The sequence below is a fragment of the Strix aluco genome, chromosome 2, assembly GCF_031877795.1.
Source record: "Strix aluco isolate bStrAlu1 chromosome 2, bStrAlu1.hap1, whole genome shotgun sequence".
Classification (NCBI taxonomy): domain Eukaryota; kingdom Metazoa; phylum Chordata; class Aves; order Strigiformes; family Strigidae; genus Strix; species Strix aluco.
Genome location: NC_133932.1, coordinates 103,891,624 through 103,916,831, shown reverse-complemented (window position 1 = coordinate 103,916,831; position 25,208 = coordinate 103,891,624). Strand labels below are relative to the sequence as shown.

The window sequence follows — 25,208 nt, the reverse complement described above, 5'->3', positions numbered from 1 at the left end:
CTTGAAGTAGCAAGTTGCTTGTTCTAGTTTAGCTAAAAGGAAGAAATACCCAAACGCTGTTAGCAACAAAAGATATTTTATAGTCTCGCAGAACTGTTTGCCTGCATCATACCTTATTTTTTCTAGCTGCTTAGTACAGCTGAATAATTTTTTCACTTTCTGTAAAAGAATTGCCAAAAGATCATGTTGACAGATTTTTTTCAGTAAAAGAAATGTTACAAAATAATTTATATGCATTCCCCACCTTTTAAAAGTGTGTATCTTTAAGGGCATTGCTCATTGTTCTTAGCACCAGCAAATATGAAGACTGCTGAATCACAATCTGTTAGCATCAGAAAGTTTATATATTCAGCTATATTTTGCAGGTTATTAAATAGTAACTACAGCAAACCTTACCTGAACTCTGTTAAGAGTTTTTAAATTAACAACTTTAACCCAGGTCATTTGTTACTCATAATTGATGCACAGAATAAACCAATTTCCAGTAACTGCTTAATGCGCTACTGGAAGGCACCCAGACACTATGTCGGTGACCACAAAATAAAAGTACTTATTTTAAGAAGCATTTCCATATTTACATAGCTATTCTGGTTTATATTTATCCCAGGTCCCATTTTTAACAGGATATGCACCCACAAATCTCTCAGGTTATCCTAAAACCCTTGAATAGATGAACAACAGCACTACAGATTGTTCAAATGAAAGCTTTATTCAGTATTTTCATATAAACTCCACTTCAAGAGCTTGCAATATTTTGTGATTGCAACTGAGAAGCTGTTAAAGAGAAACCAGCTGTTTAACTCTGCAGACAATACTTATAAACTAAAACAAAAGCTTTTCAATCAGCCCACTGTTCCTCGCTGTATCTGCAGTTAAGCAAGCCATTGAAATCCACTGTCTTCAGCCCATGGTGTGTATAATGCTGTCATCTGTTTTTTAACATAGGCTATTTCTACTTTTACAGGTAAAAATCAAACCCGTGTTTGCTGACACTCTCTGGGAATCCTCTTGGGCAAATTTAGCATTTTTCAGATTATTATTTGCAACACTTCTGGTTTGTACAGAAACTTTTATTCAAGCTATATCCCAAAACATTTCACAAAGCTAAATCTGTTAATCACACAAATGGTTTACATGATTTCTAAGTTAAATAATTTAGCAGGTAGAAGGTAAGAGGACTTAAGAGGTAGATACAAGAGACTGAAGAGATATGGCTGACAAAACAGAACCAAAGGATTGCCGTAGCAGACAGCAGAAGGTATACAGACAGCTTTTGTGCCAACAAGCGAAAGGATTTAAGGGCTTCAAACCCTGTAGGAGGAATGGAATGAAATCTGTCTCAGGAAAACGAATTATCAAGGAAATCAAAAGAGCCCATGTAGTCAGTCTTGAAATAGCTTGCCTGTTGTCTGAAAATAGATAAGGTTGTACTTCTTCAGGGCACGATGCAAACAGGCAGCAGAAGCGCTCAGCATAAGCTGGGATCTGGAGACACGGTGGCCTATATAAGACAACGTGAAGCTTTCTGAAGATCTCAGTAGAGCAGGGGATAAGGTGAAGGTGGATGCTAGAAACACGGCACAGCGGTGATAGGTAGATTTGCATATATAGGAATACTGGAATAAGACATTTTGACGAAGACAGCAATAATAATAAAAGTACTGTACTAGAAAGGGGAGGCACAACTCAAAAAGCAAATCAAGGAAACCAAGCAGCATGAAATAAGTTTTTTACTCCCTTTCTGAGATGCCAAAGTTTGCACTGAAATAACATCCTTTTCAGGGGGAAAAAAGAGAAATGTTTTTATACATGCACAGATTAGTGAATTTAACTCAGATCCATGCCATGACCAGCTGTCCCACCTTCTAAATCTGAATATTGGTATCAGATGATGCTGCAGCACAGATCTTGTCTATGAGGGTCAAACAAAAAAAGCAAACTTTACCCTCGCTGGGAAGGCCTGGATTTCAATCTACAAATTCCTGGGTGAAGGGTTAAACTTTGGCTTAGCCTAAATAGGAGCAGGACTTATTCTATAACCTGGGTCAAATTGAGCACATCTCTGCACAGCTCCTGGCATAACAAATGCCCAAAAAATAATTTTCTTTTTTAGTATATGCAGTATGTTTGCTTCTAAAAGCATCACCAACTTCAGGCAGGCCCTACTGTAAAAACACACACACCAAAGATAAGCGTCCTGTACTGCAAAGCTGTCTTTCTAAACATACAAGACAGGTGAAAGATGAGGCAAGGAAAGAAAAGTACAGAGCAGGGAACCGACTTGCTCAAAACCACACAAAAGAAATCATCATCAGAAATTGCAATGACTCCCCCTTTGTCTCCGACTCTCCTTCTCATATTGCTAATAATGTCTACAACGGCCTATAAAGCCAGGGGTATAGTCCTCCCTCAAGGAGCTTGCAATAAAAGCAGGCAAGCAGATAAAAAACACATTGCATGATAGAAAATGGATTAGTCAGAAAACAACACTCTTCTGAAAACGCTGTTCTTCTGAAACAGAAAAGGAACATTCCTTTGTCAAAAGCCAGGGCAGCCCAAGGAAGGATTAGCAGATGAGGAGTGTAACTGTGGTAATACCTAGAGGATTCCTACGGCAAATTCCAAAGGCAGAAGATTTTGCAGGAAGATAGCACAGAAGGGAGAGAGATCTGTGCAGAACAGATGTCCTGGAAAAGCAGCGTCTGCCTTAAATCTCACACAAGACAGTGTTTTTGTATAGAAGAGGAAATATTTAGTTTAGATACACAATAAGGAAATTGAATGACAGCATGGTGCAAAATTAAACAGTGGCTTTGGATATATCAAATCTGATTCAACTGGCCCTTACTATAATTTACACTTAAGGACAAAGACTGGTCTCTCCTCAAACTCACTTTCAGAGTGGGGAGCGAAGAGCTGTATTTCTTTGTGAAATGCAGGCTTTAGAAGTCACATCAACAAAAGCAAGTGTATGGTATTTATACCAACTTTACTAGCAGTGAACAAAGAAAACATTTCATCTTTTGTCATAATGTTTTGGTTTGTCTATTTAACACAGTACTTGATGAAAAGCTTTGGTTCATATTACAACTAACAGCAGCTCCTCAGGGAAACAAGTTTTGAACACTTATTTTCAGAAGTTTTTAAACATCTGCTTGAGCAATTTAGTTACAGGTATCTTAAATCACTGCCTATGTCCACTTCAATGTGACAAAACATTTTTAAGGAAAGATGCTAATATTTTGGGAACCTCACTAAAAGAGGAAAGATATCATCCTCAGAGGATATGAAAAGTGGAGCCTACAAAAAACTATACTACTGTATAAAACTGTACTAATAAACAATAAAATCATTTTACAGAGATCATAAAGAAATTTTTATACTTTAGGCTTGGAGTAACAGAAGCAGGATGAGTACAGCAGTACAAAACAAATTTGTAAGAAGAAAAAATTGTGCTTGAAAAGCAAAGCATGATCAGCTGTTAACTCAGCAGTGGGCAATGGCACAGGAGTAGAAGGAGCTAGTTGTACCGGTCAATCACAGGGCACCCATGGCAGACAGCGTGATGCAGTCATGTGAAAGGCAAATGTGGTTTAGGGATGTATCAAGAGTTACTTCCAGTGCACTAAGGAACTACTAGTGGCATCGTGCGTGGCCTTAATCTTCCTTCAACATAGTGTCTAGGCAAACTCAGGCTGGAATGGATGAAGAGAAGTGCTGGTGGAGCACTGAAGGTCCTGTCACACGAGGATGCTCTATGCGATTCCCAAGAGAAAAGATACAATGGATTCAAGAGGAAGAAAAGCCACTGAGCTGAAGGGCAATACTTGCGTAAATTGGGAGGAAAATGTAAACTGATCACAAACACACAGAGGCTTCAAGTTAGAGCAGGCTCCTAGCTGCTGGAGTAGTGTTCCAATAAGAACAAAACTTGAAAAATCTGTTTTCTAAGAAACCTGACAACCTCTCCTTGGCAGAAAGGACATTTCTGTTCTAGCCTTGCCTGTGAGGTCTTTCATGTGGCGTACGTTGTACATTCCTGCATCTATGACTGTGAGAGCATCCAGCATGTATCCTGCATCTCTAAATTACAATCCAGGGCTAGCTATGATGGGAAACTTTCAAATTTCTCAAAACAAACATCAGAAGAAATACAACAACCCTGATGAAGCCAAAGAAACACATGGGATTAAATGCAATACTTAATTCTCTTCTACACACAGAAAATATCATAGAATGGAAAAAAGGACTTCAGCTTCCTTTCTAATACATGATAAACCAAATTCCCTGTCTTGCACTCCTTTCTCCACTGATCTGACAGATTAACAGTTGTTTTCTCAATGAAGTTCAAGCTCAGCGGTTACCAGCTCTATTTTGCTGTAGTTGGACTCTGACAACTGTCTTAACTGCACCCTCTGTTTCTGACTGAGACTCTCCTGAACAAAACACTGTGAGCTTTAGGAACAGAGACATATTTTTTAATGGATTCATGATTTGAACCTTTATGGTCCACTGTTTGATACCTAGAGAAGTAATGACCGTAGCTGTATTCTTACACAGCCAATGGATCTTGATGATGCTAAATGCAGACCAATCTCACCAAGTGAAGAAATTAAATCTACAATCCTTAAGAAAATGTCCAAGCCATCTTGGACAGTAGAGCCATCAGCTCTACTTATCCATCTCTTGTTTTTCTCTCCTATGGTTCTGAGAAGATGAAGCCTCAATACACTTAGCCCCACTCAGCTTAGCAAACACTACAACTATTCAATACACTCCTCTTATCAACAGCCAAAACCCATCAACCTCAAAAAGGGTGCTGTATGCTGTAGCAGGGTCAGATCTCTGGAGTAATTTTTCATGAAAATATCAGGCAATTGCTTTTTTTACAGGGAAAGAGACAAAAAGAAAACAAGACCAAAAAAAGGAAACTTGATGTGTAAAAAGAAGGAAAAATTCAAGTAGAGACAACAGTAAAGCAAAATACAACAGAAAGACACCATGGAAATATCTACTCCAACAGGGGTGGCTCTGGTCCTGTTATTAAAAGTTAAGATTCATCAGGTCTCAATCTTCTGCAGAGGTTTAATACATTTATCATGCATGTACACAAATAATTTTTCAGAATGTCATTTGGAATGAGTGGCACTGATGTGACTAACTCCTCTAAAAACAGCTTTCAAATGATCTGTTTGAAATGTTGGCAGTCTCACCACCTACTCTTTTGCAAGCGATTAGCCAAAGGTTAGTAAGCACAATATTTTTACTCATTAGTTGGGAAACTACTCCACATAAACAATCTTGGGGGATGATTTTACTCTCTAGTACATGCCATTGATCCAGTTCCTCTGTAAAAATAAAAGGTCTGCATCATTTTTGCCAGATTAAGGATTACTACATTCTCCCAAACTTAGAAAAGGAGTAAAAAACATTACGCAATGTATTTAAAACAGCATACACAGAGCAAACTGAACTTAGATGGCATGGTTAAAATAAAAAATAAATGTATTTACAATATTGCATAAGTAATATAACACAGACTTCCATTCCAAAATCAATCACATCAAAATAAAATAAAAAAATATTATAACTCACATACGTTTTAATACCTATAAATCCTTAATTTCTATCCAACATTTTCTTTATAAAAGCCTGTTTAAAATATTAAACTTTTGATTCACTCTAGCTTAAACAGAATCTAAAATGATTTTTAAGTATTACTGATCACTTAGTCTTTGTCTTAGGTTTCTAGATTTTCCATTTTCAAATTTCCTCTTTTTAAATGTTGGCACCCCTTCTGTCAGGTCTCCAAGGGAGGTGACTGTCTTCTCCTTAAATATCACTGTTGCATCTTCTGGAACCTCTAGCACTGGAGGTGGTAGATTGTCACTCTCTGTACTAGGAAGCTCCAGGTCCACTTTTTCACTGGGAGAAGGAGGAAAACATAAAAGGGTTAATCTACATGGAGAAAATCAACACGATGTACTGCAGACAGTAACATCCATATTTAATTGTCAAAGCAGCTTTGAGCTAAATGCAGTCTTCTAGCCAAGATCATCATCGTGACACGGATCAAGAAAAAAAAAAATCTTAGTTTCTTCTGTGTGTGCTGCCATGAAAAGTAAAAAACTAAGACCTCATTCTATACAGCGCTTATAGCATGGCCCAAGCACTCATCAGGTAAATAGTCCTGCAACAGACAACAGGGCTGCATGTGTGTAAATTTACGAATGTTGAAAGACAGTAGTCAGTGAGTAATTAGCAATGGTTCACTCCCAAAATGCTGTTGAGTTAGTTTTCCACAAGTGTCCATCCTTGAGGGTCTGCATGACAGAACAGAGAACAGGCTTACCAATTTAGCCAGTGACCCCAAACTGGGGGAAGCAGCTTTGGAGAACAGGACCACAGCTAATACTGATCTGAACAAATCAAAGACCATCTGAAAATGACCCAGCGGTTTTTAAGGGTTCAACAGCAAAACACTGTGTTCTACAAGAATAACCCGTGGCACAAACATACAGTGGAGAACAGCCGAACAGTGAGCAGAAAATTATGTAAATCACAAGTCCATCAGGAAGCACACCAGCCTAACACTGCTGCAAAGAGATACCCACTGTATTCCTGGCCAATCATACAAGAAATCTTTCAGTACTACTGAGTGTCAGTCTGATGTCAGCTCATGTTTCAGGTCCTATGCTTCAAGGAAGATGTGGATCAGCTCAAGCACACAAAGAAGAGCCAGGAGAATGACTGCAAGTCAAGCAAGTCAAGAAAACGCGACTGTTGCAGTATCCCAAAAATGTAAACCTCCTGAAAGTAGCTGGCACTGTGCCCAGTCTCAATTTAAAGTAAATAATGAACAACTGCATTTGTCTCATTTACATCAGTGTATATCTCAAGCCTGTGTGTTAATGTACAGACTGATATATAAGGTTCAGTTGCTGGAAGCACTTTTTATTGGACAGTGCTTTCCAAAAACCTGAATTAATTTATCAGCTCTGGAGTCAAGGAGCGGTTAGCTGGTCCAATACAGGAGTTGTTACGTGAACATTATCATCTCCAAGGAAGTATATCAGTGCTTAATATGGTTCGAACAGTGTCAAAACTCTATCAGCTGAATAATTTCTAACTAAAATGCTGGAGAATGGGGTGAGTATGAGGGAAAATACTGTTTTCATTCTCTGAAACTTAATTCATCTAGACTCATAGACAGCTGCGCAACAAGAAGCTGGCCAAAAAAGACAGCGTGCTCCACAAAAAAAAAAAAGAGCCATCTCAGGCATTATGCAGTAACACAAACCAAAACAAACCTCCTGATCAGATGCACGTCATGAAAACATCTGCAGTACATTGGTTGGACATGGGGGAGAGAGAGAGTTTCCAGATTTAAAACTGGCATAACTAGATTACACATGTTTTGTCTTTCATCTCCTTAGTTAAATCATTACAGAAAGTGTCTCCCACCACATTATAAGAGCCTCCAGGACTTACCCATAGTGACAGCAGAAAACGTTGTAGTGAATTTTGTTTTGGTTTTGCTTAACTTTGTTTCAACATGAGGGAAATTATGGAACAAGAAAAACAGTTGAACTAGAAATCTTTTACTGCAATACTGGGTGGAAGTACGACAAAAATTTTGAAGTGTCTTTTAGGTTGTGTCCTTCAAGTGAACAGTTAAAAGAGTTAGTACAACACCGCAAAGTGAGAAATAATTCACGGCTTGTGGAAGTAACTCAGACAAACATACCAGGCTTACGTAGAAATTGCTCAGAGTCTAAAAAAGCATACTCATTATGTCAGCAACTATTGATCCCACAGGGAAGGAATTAAAAGCAATGCTAACCCAGTATGACCAAGTTAAGGTTGCTGATGGTCCTAGAAGATCAAGATAGATCTTGAACTCCAGGCAGAGTTAGACCAACTAATTACTCATCAGAAAGAAACAGAATTTAGCCTGGAAGCTGGAGGCACTGAGAAAGCTGCCTATGCCGTTACAAGGCTGGAAGCAGTTGAAAAAAACAGTCACAAGAGCTCCTGAGACAGCTGAACCAGACTGTTGAAGGAGACAATGTTAAGGAACATAAGCTACCTCTAAATAGTTGATACTCAGCCTCTGACAGAAATTATGAATGACAATGATCCTCCAAATCACTTTACTTTGTACTCATGGTGAACGTCTACACTAAAACCAAAACACCACCACTATCAGCCATGGAGAGCTATTACTTAAAATAATCATGCAGAAAGAATTGTATTTGGGCTACATTTCCAATCACTGACATGCTAATTCTGCCAGAATTCAGAAGAAAAAGCTTCAGCTCTTGGAAACAAGTATTCTGGAAAGAAGTATTCTGGAAACAAGTATTCTGGAAATAACTATGGTAAAAAAAAAAGATCCTCACCATGGTTCTTCTTCTTCTTCTTCTTCTTCTTCTTCTTCTTTAATTGCTTTCCATTTTCCATAAGGGTTGGTCTTGTTAGGTGCGTCACTAGAGCTTTCCTGGGAAGCTGAGGTACTCTTCTCTTTATCAACAGTTTCTTCTGACTTAACTTCTCGCCATTTCCCATAAGGACTTAACTTTTTAGTTTTGGGAGATTTTTTCCCTTCCTCTGATTCTTCACCATTATCTCCTTTCCTCTAAAGAGGAAAAAACCCACCTTAAGCAAAAATGCCTAAATAAAAACACAATGTAGCTTTATTTTACATATTTTATTTACTATTATCTACTATTCATACTTTTCAACCAAGATTAACTTGAAACAATAAACCCATATTGTAATAAAATCTTTACATTTTTCTCCTTGAGCTTTCATCACAGAGTTGAAAAAAAATCTTAAATGTTACAAAAAGTTAAAGGTGGAAAATCACATCTATCAAGGCTGAAGTTAGCAAGGAGTGAACAATATAAACTTACTTAAAAACAAAGCTTAGCATATCTTAAAAAAAAAAAGAGGCAAAAATTCACATACAGCTTTCTGTGTATGCAGATACACACACTTCACAGCTAATACCTAGTAGTAGTTTATAATGATGTATGGTGATACAAAAATATGTATTTTAGAATACCTGTCTATGAATACATTTTATATTTAAACTGTCTCTGCCTCTTCTGAACTATCAGTTTCAGAAAAACCATCTGACCCAACCAGAGCCATAATCATACTCTTTATCTTAAGTTTTAAATCTGAAGATAGAAATATGTAATTGATACAGATTTTGTACTATGTGCTGCCAATGTTTTTTTCAAATTAATAAGGAAACTACAACCATGTAATTTTCAGTCAAAAGCATCCCCTGAAGGTATCTTGGCAATCGTGTTTACCAATGAAGGTCTGAAGTCATCCTCACGCTGAAATCCAAAGCATTTCAGAAAGATGACAGTGACCCTTCTCAGAGAACATCACATTTCCTGCAAAATTCAAGCTACTTCTGGTGGGCTGAAGGAAAGATGATGCTTTCTCTTTTGGAACAGTGCCACTAATGGGCCAAATAATTGAATAAAGATTCATTTTACTATTCAAACAAGTGCAAACTTCTACTTTCAGTCACACGGTTTAACCTCATTACAATGAGTACAGCCTATCACAAGAGATAAAAGATAAATCATCTTATACTAGAAAATTAGTTCTGTATGCAAAATGAATCCGAAGAGAAAATTTACCTTGAAATTTGTTTCTGAACTCTGTGCTTCATTTTCACTGTCTTCCGAGTCTGATTCAGACGCTTTGGAATCTGTTTCAGCAAGCTCTTCAGAATGCTTGTCACGTTGACTCTTCTCATTTGAAGATGAAACAAAACCATCCGGTTTCTCCCATGTGGATACTGTCCAAGATATTTGAACAACCACATTATTTATGTTTCTAATTCTGATCTGTTATTGCTTTGACAACACCTTTCAGAAGCAGTGCTGCCTTATGCAAAAATACAGCAAATAATTTAACACAAGGCTTTTGCCTTTGTTCAGTATGTTTGTTTTAATAAACATAATCAGAAAGATAACATTTCACTTCCCAGCAGAGATACAGTCATGACAGCTGAGTTCACTGTTGATAAAGCTTGTTTTAATTAGTATTTAAGGAAAATATTATGCCCGGTGAACTGTGGTCCACAAGACTGTGGTCTCTCTCATCCTTACACACGACAGAGAAATTGCCCTCTAGAGGTACCTATTTGATTTGAATTGTCTACTGATTACAAAAACAGGGTAAAGTAAAGAACGATAACTGCGAGCCTCAGCTCTCTGGGCAGATAAACCCCTTCCCTGTGCTACTTGGCTCAGTAACATTAAGTCTGTAATTAAAGACCTGTCAAGCAAACAAGGAAATGCAAACATCAATCTGAAAAGACATGAAAGTATGTGCAGGAGATGAACTCATTTTCAATGAAAAGGTAGTTTCCAGCAAATATACTAAGAGGAAATATTTAAATAAAAGTTGATTCAATGGTCTTAAAACTGGGTTTAGTTACAATAAGGCAAAAGTACACCAACTTTCAATCTATAATTTTATAGAAGCTTTCAAATGTAATAAAACTACTCTTTCTCCAATTATTTTATCTATTTCCGAAGAAATTCCTAACTGAAAACAACACTTAACAGGTAAGCACCTAGATGTATCTTGAAGAAGTAAAGGTGTAAGAAACCGGCAATGAGTGACTTTGCATGAACAGAACAGTCTCTTAAGGTACTGCTGTCATCTAGCTTTACATGAGTAACTGGGAAAGTTCACTTTCCTAGGTGTCACATACAGCCAGTGGACTAAGGTGCAGCCTTCCAAAGCATGACTCCTCTAAGCCTAGAGATATCAGTCTCCTAAATTATGTGCCTGAGATGAGACACTACTACTGTTTCCATTGGTTAAAAATTTGTCTTGTCTTCACAGGATGGGATTAGCGTTAACAGAACTGACAAGCAATTTTCAAGCATTTCCAAGACACTTACAGCTATATAAAAGTAAGGGATCACTTTAAAATTTCACAAGCCAAAATTTTACCAAATACAATGATTACAAAGTGTCATGTGTCCATGAAGAACATTAAAAAACAACACAACCAAAGGCATAAAATGTATCTCAACTTAGAAGGCGGTATTTAAAAATAACAAGCACCTCCTTTCCCTTTCAAAAGAAATCACAAATCATTTGGGCAGGGGAGTGGCATGCTGAAAAACTGAAAGGTTTGGGGTTTTTTTCTATTCTTGGCATTGTTAGGAATGCCACTTCATACCCAAAAGCAGAAGGAAAATTCATAGCCAGCATAAAATCACTTGCTCTCCAGAGAGGCATCATTGACCTTAAAATGTTTCAAACAGATTTAGAAAACAGATGCCTGTTCTGAGGGAGTTACCACAAAGTTCCCCATGTAGGAAAAAAAACAGGGAAAAGAAGTAGGAGGTAAGATTCTGGACTCTCTTACCAATGCTATGTCAGTAAGAGGAAAAGTTTAGGAGATTCTTATTCAGTCCTACGTACCTGTCAAAACAAAATCCTGCCCCTTTCTGGTTTCCAAACTATAATTTCAATATACATGTAGAAAAGAAGAACCCATAGTTTAGAGTTGTAAGTTGAATGTCTAAAAAAACCCTATGAAGCACAAAGGTATACACACTGACAATACAGCTACAAAGCCAGCACTGACTTAAGCAACGTGTATTTCAACTAAGGTAGCAGCTTAAAAAATACAAACATTAGGAATGGCCTTAAAAATGCAGTTATTTGCAAAACAAAATGCTTCTCTGAAAACACACTCTTCTGAAACAGAGCTTAACTGGAAAACAACCTCTCCTTACCTCCTGTTTGTGTGTTATAGTAATAGGTATGACCATCTTCAGTGACACCTTCTACCCACTCTGCTGCCTAAGAAAAAGATACAGGAGCTAATTAAAAAAGTTTTAAGGATCAGGCAAAGCATCACTTAGAAGATTATTTAACCCTTGAGTATTTTTTGTTCATGATAATTTTACTGTTTTAAAGCTTGAACCCCTAAAGTTGTTAGAAAGTATTCCCTTTGACTCAAATGAGATTGAATTGCTTAACTCAAAATACTGCAAATGCACATACACAATTTTTTTCAAACAGTGGCTAATTAGTATGAGGCAGTACAGTAAATGTTGCCATACAGTTCAAATGGACCATTATTTTACATGTTATTTATTTTCCAAAGTATTCACCCCTGAGGTTGTAATCTCCTGTTTGTGTCATCATCTTTAGTAGAGATTGATAAAAAATTTCTCTGGAAGACTCAGGGCTACAGAAAACCAATACCAATAAATACTATCACAAATTAAACATAAACAAAAAAACCTTCTAAAATTTATCCCAAAATAGATCTTCACCAAAATCAAGAATCAAACTTTTCAGGAATGCATGCCAATGAATTTACTTCTTTAGTAAAGCACCAGTTTCAGCAAAGCACTGTTTTTCCCTACTGATTAATAAATTACATATGAAATGTGGCAAAAGGTGATGGTATGTCTTTGTGGATGTGTAATTAAAATAAAGATGTTCTGCAGAATCAGCCACAGCTAGATAATCACATGACTTTACATCTTCCTTAAGGACCTGATTTTCATCAACACACATACAACTACTTCACTGCTCCTTAAGTACTGCTCGCTCCCCTTTATTAGGCAGAACATCTATGCAGCTTCACCATACATTATTTTTGCATTAATAAATGTCTGTGTATACAGACACATACACAGAGATAGGCTGTTGCACACAGATACCTATACATTTGCTTAATACTCTATTAAAACTTTGCTGTTTTTTTAAAAAACACAACAAAATAATAAGTTAAAATTCTCACACCTGCTCCATAAACAGGAAAAATTGTACCAGTACATTCAGAGCAGGCAAAGGCAAGAAAGCCTTCAGTGAGCACGTTTCCTCAAGGTTTTGCTCTCAAAAGTTTCAGTGTATCCGTTTCAACAAAAGAAGCAAAAGAAAAATCTATTTTGTATAAGTAGAAAGAGGACAAAAAACTAGACTTAACTACAGCCTATCCTTTTTGTTAGTTAGATCCTGAGCGTTTTAGACCTGGTTCTCAAAGGTTTTCAGCAGGTACTTGACACTGGGCATACTGAGTATCCAACTACATAAATGCTAACAAGCATGATGTCAATCTAACTGAAGCTACAGGTAGTCTTCAACATGCCTTTTCATTACTCTGTCCTTTCCACCTCTTACAAAGTCTGAGCACCAAGCTGATGTGCTGTACAACAAGGAGGGCCTGTGAATCTCACTCGCACTACATATTGCAAGCATGCCCTTTAAATTCTGGGCAGTGAGTCCTTGTTAGAGATCTGAAATGTTCCCAATATCTTTAGCTCAGACTAAATAAGGGAGCAATCAAATGCCTGTTTTTAGCAATAGCAAAAATAACTCAAGACACGACAAAGTCACTGAGCAGGGTGAGGGAGGAATGGCAAAATACAGCCATGTGGCATTAGAGAGATATCCAAGGCTGAAGGTGTGTGTTTATGATATAGCTGAGATGAGCTAACTTCAAATTGTTGCCAAGAAGGGAGCTCCTTCTCTCCACCATCTGCTCTCCCCACACCAGCATCTCTCCAATTACCCAGAGAGCTGATGGCAAGGAAATAAGCCTACAAAGCACTATGAACTAGCTCACTGTCAGGGCAACTGTGCACCAAGGACCGTACAAGATTAGTCACAGGACCACCTCTTTCAGTGGAAGGCTGTAAGCCAGTAAGACTGGCTTATAAATATTGCAAAGCTATGCCTTGACTGAAAAGATAAAGTTGAAGTGCTAGTTAACAAGTTGTGCAAAACCACAGGATAAAGGAATAAGAAAGCCAGAGTAGCATGTGATGGGCACCTCTGACATGAAGTGTGCAGTCTCTTGGGAATGAACACTGGATGGAAAAAGCCTGTATTTTTGTGATAAAACACTGCCTTAACAAGAGATGGAATACAGGCAATACTTCATGTACACTTTGTGAATTGATTCAATTGCCTAAAAATACACACAATTATAACCATTTTTTCCTCTGACTGTAAGTAAACCAGTATCAAGCACAGACTACCTTCTGAGATGCGACAATACAGAGCTACAGAATGTCAAGCACTCTGAAAAGGCCAGGCTTTTTTGATCTCTAACATAAAATCCAACATTAGCAAACAAAAGAAAACTGACTTTCAATCATACTGTACATACGACACCTATCTTGAAAATGGGGAAATGTAACATCACATACGACACCTATCTTGAAAATGGGGAAATGTAACATCACAGTGTTGTAAAAATCCTATTTTTAATGTTGTGAAGCACAAAAACCTGGAGTGATAAGTAGCAGGGGAAAGCCCATTAATAAGAAATCTTTCTGTCTTTCGACTATTCTTCAAGTTTTCCTGTGCCTTAAATAAGGAAAACAAAGTAATATGCATCTGAAAATGCAATCTCAATGTTTCCTAAGATAATGGAGTCTTAACTATTTCAAATGTGTAAGATCTAATTTTTTTAATTATATTTCATTCACAAAAGGCTGAACAGAATTTATTCAGAATTTCCCAAAAGCTTTCAATTTTGGACTGAAGCAACAAAAAAGCATATTCTGTAAAAACACAACCACCACTATCACTTCTCTTCCCTTCATAAACAAATTAGCCAAAAAAGATTTGCATAGTAAAGTTTCAATTTTCATCAAATACATCGTAAAATATTCTATATATTCAAATTATGTTTTCCTAAGTTTACTAAGAGCAAATAATTTATCTTCTGCAATCAGAAGACTTGTAAATTGCTTAGCTTATTTCTGATAATAGTGTTTGCAAGGACAAAGAAAAGTATGAATAACAGTATTTGATTACCGTTTGTGAGTTTTGAGAGTTGCCTTTGAATCCTTTAGGTTTCTCCCACTGTGATTCTTAAAACACAAAAACATATTTCATTCATCATTCAGTCCTATTTATGTTTAATAATCTTTAGGAAAAAAACAGATCTAAAGGGTATGACACCAATGTGTGCACACAAACAAACAAGTAACATAGATACACCTCACTGGAATATAAATCACTCTTGATCAAACTATGGTATGAACAATAAACCAAAGCATCATAATTACAGTTGGCTTTACTGGGACTAATCACCTTCCGACTCCATTACTGTGGCTGATAGACAGATACTGGAATTTTGGTACAAAAAAGGTGGGTTTTTTTAAAAAAAATGGTAGTACAGGCCAGAAGAAACTAAACACACAAGGTTTTTACCTTTTGGAAGTTATCTTGTTATGAGGAAACACTATGGTAAATACTAATGACAATCCTTAAATTTATAAGAAAGTCTGTAATACTCTCACTAATCATAAAAGAGGGTTGTTTTTATGCTCTAAAGTAGATTATAACACATAGCTCCTCAACAGAAGTCAGTCAGTTAGCTAAATCCTGTAAATGTGGAAAGAAACAATCAGACAGCAATCCATAACTGCTCTCATTTCCTTGGGCACAATCAATTTATTTCAAATTCCTGATAAGAAAGCTTCTTTAGGAAGAACACAGCTATCTTTTGTATACTTAACCTCTGAAAGGCTAAACATTTCCAGAAACTGTAGAATTACAGCACTCTGCCATTATTACCAAACAGCAAAACCAGAAGTTCTAGATGCCTAGGTCTTGAACGTTAAATATCAAAACTCCACCTAATTGTTCACATTTTAATAATCAGCTTACTACTGAGAGAGCAGAAGAGTAAAGAAATGCAGGTAGTATTTTCTCATTTACATCCAATAACTATATCTGCATTTGCTCCTCACTAGTTTTTACCTCCTGTTCTTGTGTTGTAGTAATATGTATAGCCTTCAGGAGAAAATCCTTGCACCCACTCCTTCGTTTCAATTTTTGGTGGCATTGAGGTGTCCTGAGGTGTCTTTTTTTTCTTTTCTTTCTTTTCCTTCTTTTCTTTCTTCTCTTTCTTTTCTTTCTTTGCTTTAGTTTCCACTGGGTTACTCTGTGTTTTACTTTGTGTCGAGCTGGGACCTACATCATCTTAAAGAAAATAATACTGCCTTTAAAAAAACAAAGAGTACCCATCTGAGCTTAAATATTAGTCACTCTTGAGCAACAGCAAACAGGAAATTTTGTTCTCATAAGTATTTTCACTCCTCACTCTTAGACTCATGGCAGGTAAACTAAAAAGATGATATTTAAAGAATCTTGCATCGTTGCAAAACTATAGCATTATAAGAAAGTCCAAATATCAAAAGATGGGTAATAAAGACAAAAACCCATTAGGACCCACGAGCTCTCACTAAACAATGAAAAAGAAACTAAAAGTTATGAAAAACCTTCTACAGGAGTTTGAAACTACAAGCTCATTTTAAAGGATAGTATGTCTTCACACGGACAGAACAAAAGTACTTGCTGAACTGCAAGCTGAGTAGGAGATTCTCATTCTCCACTGTCGGACACCAGTGGGACTCCAACCTCTCCTACTCAACAGAAATTTTTGTCTCCAATCAGCAAAAGTGAAACATAAAATCAACTAAGGGAAGCTGCACTGCTGATTCAAAGCACCAACTACAGCCCATTTTTTGTTATCACACTGTTTAATCTTTCTACTCCAAATCAGATTGCTCCATGGACCAGAGAACACTGTAGCAAAAAACATTCTGTATCACAACTTCTACTCCTGGCAATTTGCAAACTCCTTACTTTTTTTTAAAAAAAGAAAAAAAGAATAAATGAGCAAACACAGTCCTAGAAGCCTCCTCTCATGTTCCTAAAACCTAATTTAAGAAAAAAAACATTCCTATTCAATATTCTTTCAATTCTGTCTTTAATCCTTTGGCAGCTATATGAACTACCTGGCTTAATTCCAAGCCTTTTCAAATCCTCTTGATATGCTTTCATTGCAGCCTCCTCCATTGCTGCAAATTCTTTTGACATGTTTTCTTCTTCTTTTGCTTTTTCCAAGCTTTTCTTCTTAATCTAAAACAAAACAAAAACCCCAAGAGAATAAATTAGACAAGTTTGATAATGAAAGAGATTAAAAATAAGCATTTGTGCAAATAAGATAGTTGAGTTACCTCACTAATTCTTTTTGCCACATTTTCTTTATGATTCTTTCCTCTTTCATGAAACTCAATGCTCTTAAAAGCGAGAAAAAAACAGTAAAAATAACATGTATCATACAATTTTAATTTAGTTAATTAAAATTTAGTTAGACTAAACTTAGTTGAATAAGCCTAAATGTAACCTGTTCTGAAATTACTTAGAGCAAACACTGCAGCTATAAAATGGCTACAGGAATTCAGGAACACTGAGAAACACTCAACAGAGAAATTATGAAAAATCAGTAACACTCCAAAATGGTACCATAAAATTTCATAGTCTGTATTTGTAAGATTTATAATGTTTCAAATAATACTGTTCAGCACACATATTTGTGACAAGTAACAAGGAATCTGGGCTCTCTCTCCCTGCTATCCTTCCAAGTATCATCCCTTGATTTTTTCCGCTATTTTCATGCAAACTTTTAAAAACCATATGGCTTATTTAAGAGTGCCAAGTATTAGCTACAGTCCTTAATTAGATTATGCTATGCTCCACAAATATCCCATGAACTTAAAACTAGTCTGCAGGTCCACAAATCTGTTGAGAGAGAGGGGAAAAGGCAAGGTGGGAGAGTTGGGTAACTAATGACAACAGAACAGTCTGCAAGCCAAAAAGCTGCCAGAAAGACTGAAGCCAGCAGGAACTGGAAGGAGTTCAGAAACTCTACAGGTACAACGGTCGAAGTCCTCATGTGGTTCTCACAAAAACCATCTGAACTCATTTAGGTGTTCAGATGTTAGGTGCCTAAGACTGACCTAGTAACCCTAGAATTTCTTTGCACGAACCAATGTGCAGAGGATGCACATCTGGGGGATGATTAATCTCATTTAAGGACAGACTTTGTAAGTTACCCAAATCCCCCCCATTAACATGTATTTCTGTTCACTGACTACAAGAAACCTAAACCAATTAGCTCACACTTGTCATTCTGAACAGCAGGTATCTAACTGTAAACCAGATGAAGCTCAACTCCAGGAGAACCCCTGGCATTGAGTCAGGAATGCAAAACTTATTTCCAAGTAAGAAACCAGTGGGTCAGGTAGTCTGCAAAAGGCATCTGCAAGTCAGAAACACCTTTCTGTAACCCAGTAACGGTTCTGTGGGCTGTGTGAAATGAAAGAAACCTGCTTTAAATGCTAAGTGCTGGCTGTACCAGGCCTACTGTATATAAACAGTACATATGCCAGGTTTTGCTTTCTACTTGCATATGAAGGCTAGGAACAGGCACGGACAAAGTTTCAAGACAGATCAAATGTTATGTTACAGAACTTGAAGAAAAAGCAGGGTCAGATATTTCAGTTCTTATCTGTACTGCCAAACAGAATGGCACAAACCACTCTGTATGTAGGTATCTGGCTCCCACATAATATATTTTAAATATCACAAGTATTACAAAGGCATTTTCAAAAAACAAATTTCATGCATCAATAGATTAGTATCAAAAGTAATGTTAAAAGCCTGTAATTCAAATTCCTAGTACTTCAAAATCATTGATATAGTATGGTAGACCATCGTACAGGTCTGTTGTCTGCTATCCAGCACTTGCAGTAATCGCAGAATTTTTTTGGCTGAGATTTCCAGTAATCGGCCCTGGGGAGAGAAAAAAAAAGATGTATAATCTGAAACAATAATCAAAGCCACAGGTTTTTATATATGTATAGTTTCAGAAACTAAATTTAGTCTTCTTTGGGTGATTGAGTGCTAAGAGTTGGCTTTTTTTTTTTTTTTTTTTTTTAAACACAGTATGGGGAGCAAGAGTAGCTATATTGACTACTGTGTCCCATAAAGCACAGTTCAGTATTGGGATTATGCCCATCTGACCCCTGAAGACTGCACAATTTTTAAAATAGAAGTGATGCTGTAAGAACCAGAAATACAAGACAAAGCAAGCCAGAGAGAAACAAGCAGCTCTAGATACCCTAATTAAACACAGAACTGTCAGAAAAGTGCAACTTGCACTGTTTTTCATAAAAATGCATACAATAAATGTTTTAAGTGTAAAACTTTAGATTTGATGTTGAAGTCTGTTCTGGATACTGTACACAGTAAGCTTAGCAACACAAAGGTACAGTTCTGGACAACGTGAGCTACTGTGGGGAATCCTAGAACAGATTCTGACCCGTGGGGTCACAGACACAGCAGTAAATTGTTTGGATGTTTCAGTGTAAAAATGTCAGTATTTCTGAACCATGGAATTTAGGTAAGTTGCACATGTGGGAGGAAACTTGTGTAAAACTCTTCAGAGCTCAGTTGTTAGTACATAAAATTATTTAACAATAAAACAATCCCTCCAATGGCTGTTTCTTCATCAAAAACTGCTTTCTAATGACAGATGAGGCTTGTACAGAAATAATTCCATTTCTCATTGGCTTGCAGCAACAGATGCAATGCTTTGGTTCAACAGAACACATTCCAGAAACAGATTTCTAAGTTTTTAAGTTAAAATGAAAAAGAATGAGGGGCAAAACCGAAAACAATTCAAGATTACACTGAGAACATTAAAAAAGATCAGTCCAAAAAATGAATCTTTGCCTTCTGTCTGAAGATCAATGTACAGAGATCAAAGAAAATACTTCCTGACATTTTTATTCAATAAAAACAAAACTTCTTCCATGAACGATAGCACCCTCAAACCTTACGATACGTGTGAACAGGTCTTTAATAACAAACAGACCTGATCAACTCAACTCTTAAAATTTAAGCAGATATCAAAATATGCTCTCCTACAGTGCTTATTGTAAAAATACAATTTCTAAGAAGCTACGATTATTTAAAAGTGTAAGTATGAAGGATATGCTCTGCAAAAATGTATCAACCTCTAAGTAATACTGTATTAGCAACAGACAGCTTTTCAAGCAATTTTCTGGAAAGCTAGGAAGAAGCAGCTGGGCTTCCCCTGATTTAAACAGAAATCCGCTCATCCCTAAATGGTGTACTTTAAAACTGGGTGATTACTTAGTCACACATTTAATTAAAAGGCTTTTGAGATTTATACATCAAAATATACTAGGGCCAAAGCATGGGAAATTGAACACTCCAGCTGGAAAACCAGTTGAGTGGGAGGGAGAAATTCAGAGCTTAGAATTACCTCAAGGCCCTTTTTCCTATTTGAACTATAGCTCCTAAAGTGTCTCTAAATCCTTCAACATCATCTAAGATACATTTCCAGCTAAAAGCTGGGTTAACCTTCCTAAGGCAATGGGCCAATTCTGACAGAAAACACATAAATTGTAAAAGAGCCTCACTGCATGTTTCAGAAGTGCAAGAACATCTGCCTATTTCCAAGTTTCACCTAACAGGGATGGCTCTTTCTCTTCAACAAAATCAAGTGTAAGTGCTAAAATTAAGACTCTACAGCTGCACTCACCAAAAGTCAAGACTTGAGAGTGTGACAAGCTGTATTTTCACAGCTGTATTTTCCACCAATTTCCTTCCTAAATGCTACTGGACAACACATCTGTCACACACCACTGTAGCTACACATAAAGTAATTGTGCTGGAGAACCTGAGAGCACACCTGGGGCTGAAGTACAAATCTAGGTCTTGATGACAGAAGCCTTTTGTCTTCATCTCCCACTGGTTTTGATAAAGATTGGAGCTGGTGCTTTGTTGTTACATATAAAATAAATGTAAATGATACTCTGTGAAGAAGACCTGATATCCTGGGAACCTTAAATTCTGCATATGATGATTCATGAAGTTAATTGTGTAAATTGTGGTCCCAATTCTGTGACTTATGAGCACGAGGAGTGTTATATGCCGAGTAATTCTCTTAAAGATTTTCCACTTGAATTCATACCACTCAAAAAAAAAAGCAAGCTCAGCTGAAATATCCACTGAATAACTCTGCCACTGTAACAACGGTGGAGCCTGCAAAGCACCAACGGGGCTGCAATGAAATTAAACCAAAGACGAGTGTTTGGAAAGGAGCAGCAACTGAAGCAAGACCCCACTTCAGCGAGATGCTCCAAGCGATTCACAGGCTCCTGAAAGTTAATCCAGATTGATGACAATGTTTAAGCATGTGATTATTTTATTAATCTGCCAAATACAGGCTTGGAAGTAGATGCTGTTAAAAGTGGTACAGAGGTCTTTTTTACTTGAGTAATTGTGTACATATCAAGGGAAACATAGTTATTTTAAAAAGTCATTGCAATCAAAATGGCACAGCTTTTAAGACTCCTTATCGTCTGCCTGCACTTACATCCATAAAGTTAAGGTTGATTCTTGTTTTCAGCTTTACAGCTGAGCCAACCTGCTAAGGACCAGAAAGCTGATCAGCTACCCATCACCACCACAACTATCTTTCTTCCTTTCACTAAAACAAAAAGTCAGTCCAGAGTGCACCAAGTCTGGCTTGTCCGGGTTTGCAGGGTTGAGGTTCAGCACTGTACACATTTATACAGGTGTGGCTCCCAAATGGGAGCTTAGTGACACCGACCTGGAGAGGTGTGCAAGTTTTACCCTGAAGCTCTACCTCCTGGGAAGGGTTCTGACAAAGTCCGCTCGGAGCCTGATCTAGAGCTGGCTGAGCAAGTCAGCTTGGCAACCTGCTACAGGGAACAGAGCAGCGCCGATACAGATGGGTACCCGGCAACTTCTGGACAAACTGCTGTAAACTTTCAGCCAGAGTTGGAAATCCTGTACTAACTTGCAAGAGATTTGTGTCTCCTAAAGAACAGTGATCTTCTTTCAACTTTTACTGGTCAAACCACTCAGGGGCAGAATGTGCAACAGTTCAGAGGGCTAAAGGGGAAGGATGGAAAAAAGAGGGAGTGAACATCAAACTGCTTTCTTGAAATTTTAATGAAATGACAAGCTCTTTGCTGCAAATAGTTGTAGAGTGCAAATAGCATCAACGTTAAAGTCATTTTCAGATTTCTGAAATTCATTTAAAACTCCAGAACGAGTGAGAAGATGGGGAAGAACAAGCAGCAACTCTGCATTAACAGCGCCTGCCACATTTGCCATTTCAAAAGATATGAAAACACTGAAACTCACAGAGAAAACGGCAAAACTCAGGTATTTTTACTGTGCACAATTCATTTCTTGAGGCATGAGAATCATGCAGCCTATGCTGCAATGACCGGGGTACGCACTCGAGCACGAGCCACATATTTGGGAGCACACAAAGGGGACAGGTTCTGTTGACAACGTTCAGAAAGCAACCCGCTAAGTAACTCCAGCAGTAGTGGGGTCCAGGTCCCAAACTGTCAACCTGCAAGCTGCTTCTTCTCACAACTTACAGTATTATTAACCTTTTAACAGGTGGTGCAATCAGCTTTCCTTATATAGGGAAGCTTAAGAAACCCTCATAAAGACGCTATCTTCAACTGAGACAGCTTTGCCAAACTTTACTTTGAGACTGGGCTTGAGGTTTTTGCTCCTACCACATACTGGCTGAAATTAAAAAGGGGCAGGGGGGAAGAAACAACTGTTCCAGGTGGTTCTGAACACAATAAAAAATTTGGCTGTGCAAACAAAATTTGAAAGCATTTGCTTTGAATAGCTCTGTTCTAAAACATCAGACTTAAAATTTGGCAGGGATGCAGGGGGGTTTGTGTCATGGATATATCTGTCCAAATTATAAGCCTTTCGGGGCTAAAAAACGTCATACATATGCTCAGCGGTCTTCTTTGGTTTTAGTATCTACAACCTCTGAAGACTTGATCCAAAGTATCTTACAGCTTTCTGCAGGTTTGAGCACTGAACAGCCTGTGCATGCATCATCTTCTTGAATATGAGTCTGTGAAGCAGGCAATATACAGACTATACAGATTCAGGTTCTTGACTACACAAGGAAATTAGCTATCGTGGCTGCTCTATAACAGCCACCCAACAGGACATAGTATTCAGAAATAGTAATAAATTCTATTTGTGAATACTGTGTACTTCTAAAGAAAAGTAATAGTTGTGTAATGAAAAGAAGTAGAAAGAATGAAAGAAAAAAATCATGTATATTTCACAATAGACCCTCCTCCACATGGGAAGCCATTCCAAAACCGCTAATTCTAATTCACATATCCCAGTATTGGTAAGACCTAAGAATGCAACACTAAAATTGGCAGGGAAGGAGGACAAAAATGAAAAGGTTTTCTTGTTCCATGAAGTAGGACCCAGTGCCATGGCCCTAACAACCCACACTCCCAAATAATTTACAGCAACTCCATTCATTCATAGTGCACTACCCTAAAACCTCTTCTTAGATACGTACCCTTATTTTTTTTTTTTTTAAATGGTATTTAAAAATAAGGACTCAAGAAAAGAGCGTCCCTGACACACCAAGTTCGTGGGCTCGTCCTACCTAACCTTAGCTTGTTGGCCTAATATATCACAGAATATATATCTGTATCTGGGCTCCTACAGAGTAGTACTGAATGAGAGATTCATCCACATGAACCAGGGCAGATCCCTGATGGGTTTCATTCTTCTGGCCTTCAAGACTATTTTTGCCAATCTTTCTGTAAATTCTAATTTACAGCCAAGTGGCTGCTTCTTTTTGTTACTATATTAGCCCCCTCTGAACAACATACAAATCATAATATCCCGCAGGACCATCTGAGCAGAGAGCAGAGTCTGCAGAAGCTGCCCAGTCTGACCTGTATTGCTGCTGAAAATCATCTGCATGGATCTGCTTTGCCAGATCTCTTTTCTAAATTGTAGCTTACATAACTTGAAAGGTAAAGCTAAAAATACTTTTAACAATATACAAGAATGCACAAGAATATCAGGGCAGGCAGTCTTCTGCATGTATGGAGCTCCAACGGATCTCATCTCCCCTAACTTCAGTTGTCCAAAAAGTGAGATATCGAGTTGTCAAAGTTCTCCATGTCAACAGATGGAGACAGTCATCTCCAAAATGCCACTCTTTACATCCTAAATCTGAGAAGCAAATTGAACTCCATAGGTGCATGGTTTTTCCTTATATAGGGAAACTAAAGAGAACTGCCGAGTCAGTCTTCAAAAGTTAAATATCTGAAGTCAGGGATATCTACTGAGAGCAGAGGTCTGCTGCTGTAGATGTAGAATAAGGATATGGGCTAAGTCAGGAAGAATATGATAAGAATTAGAAGAGAGGAAAAAAAACAGCAACATAAATTGGGTCAGGAAACTGTTCAGGTGTAATTTTAGCAATAACTAAAATTAAGAACACTGCTCTATGTAGTATCAGTGTGCAAAACAGGCTCATATAGCCTAACCATCAAATACTTCCCCAGAGAGTGGCTGCTGAAGAAATTTTTGACCAGGTTAAAATGTTGTTTTCAGCAGGAAAGTTAGTATATCTTGAAAAGTAACAGAAACGAACAAATGCCATTCGTATGACATTCTCACTTAACAAAGACCGCAGCCTGCCCCCAAACGTGGTGAGATAATAACACAAATTTTCTAATCAAACACATAAAAAAGGCAGCGATGGCCAGCAAAACCAAGGCGCAGAGGCTTTCTTCCCCACGCTTCGCCCTGCGCCAGAGGCGGCCGCGGTCTGGGGGCAGGGGGGGGCGGAGGAACAGGGCGTGAAATCCCCCGGCGGGCGGCGACGGTGCCCGGCGTGTCCGGGACAGATAAGGGACCGAAAGCGCAGCACAAACAAACAACCGGGGGGGGGGGGGGGGGACGGGACACGGGACGGGGGGCACAGGAGCAGAGGGACCGCAGCGAGAGGGAAATAATTCGGTCAGCGAGGCGGGGGTCGCCGGCCGCAGCTGGGTCACACCCGCAGCCCGGCCGCCCCAAGGCCGCCCCAAGGCCTCCCCGCGGCCTGCGGGGCCGGGGCTGGGCCCGGCGCGGCCGCCGGCGCCCTCACCCCGCGCGACCGGCGCTGCCCGACCCCCGCCCTCAGGGCGGGCGGCTGAGCTCGGCCGGCGCTGCCCGCTCCCTCCCAGCCCTCGGCACTCACATCGCCGCTTCCCCGGCAGCGCCGCCGCTCCGCTCCGCTCGCCGCCAGCCGCGCCGCGCCGGTGGGGCGGGCCGGGGCAGAGGGAGGGAGCGCGGCGACGGGAGCCGGGAGGGCTCAATCCGCGCTCTCCTCCCCCGCCCTTCCCCACCTCCTGCCTTCGCCCGCTCCTCCTCCCCCGCCCCCGGGAGAGGCGAGCGCTCTGCGGGGAGCCGCTCCGAGAGGAAGCCGCCGCCGCCGCTCG

General features: G+C 38.7%; 2 protein-coding genes across 5 annotated transcripts in view; one reads left to right on the top strand and one right to left on the bottom strand.

Moving 5' to 3' along the window:
- Nucleotides 1-690: 690 nt before the first annotated feature.
- Nucleotides 691-25,171, bottom strand: WBP4 (WW domain binding protein 4). 3 transcript variants are annotated; one of them, XM_074815585.1, is made up of 10 exons: nt 24,968-25,171; nt 18,588-18,660; nt 17,043-17,105; nt 16,821-16,944; nt 15,781-16,002; nt 14,830-14,885; nt 11,787-11,853; nt 9,663-9,823; nt 8,403-8,638; nt 691-5,925 (listed from the first exon to the last, which is right to left on the bottom strand). In XM_074815585.1, coding segments are annotated over exons 1-10 (1,212 nt in total). In that variant the 5' UTR covers nt 24,970-25,171; the 3' UTR covers nt 691-5,717. The 3 variants fall into 3 exon arrangements, with proteins under 3 accessions (XP_074671686.1, XP_074671687.1, XP_074671688.1); XM_074815586.1 differs by lacking the exon at nt 18,588-18,660 and having other exon boundaries at nt 24,968-25,094; XM_074815587.1 differs by lacking the exons at nt 17,043-17,105; nt 18,588-18,660 and having other exon boundaries at nt 24,968-25,103.
- Nucleotides 25,101-25,208, top strand: part of ELF1 (E74 like ETS transcription factor 1) — a 96,915-nt gene continuing 96,807 nt past the window's right edge. The window contains exon 1 of one of the 2 annotated variants that reach the window (XM_074815576.1): nt 25,101-25,208. The gene's annotated coding sequence lies outside the window, so the exon portion shown is untranslated. The other variant, XM_074815584.1, reaches the window with a different exon arrangement.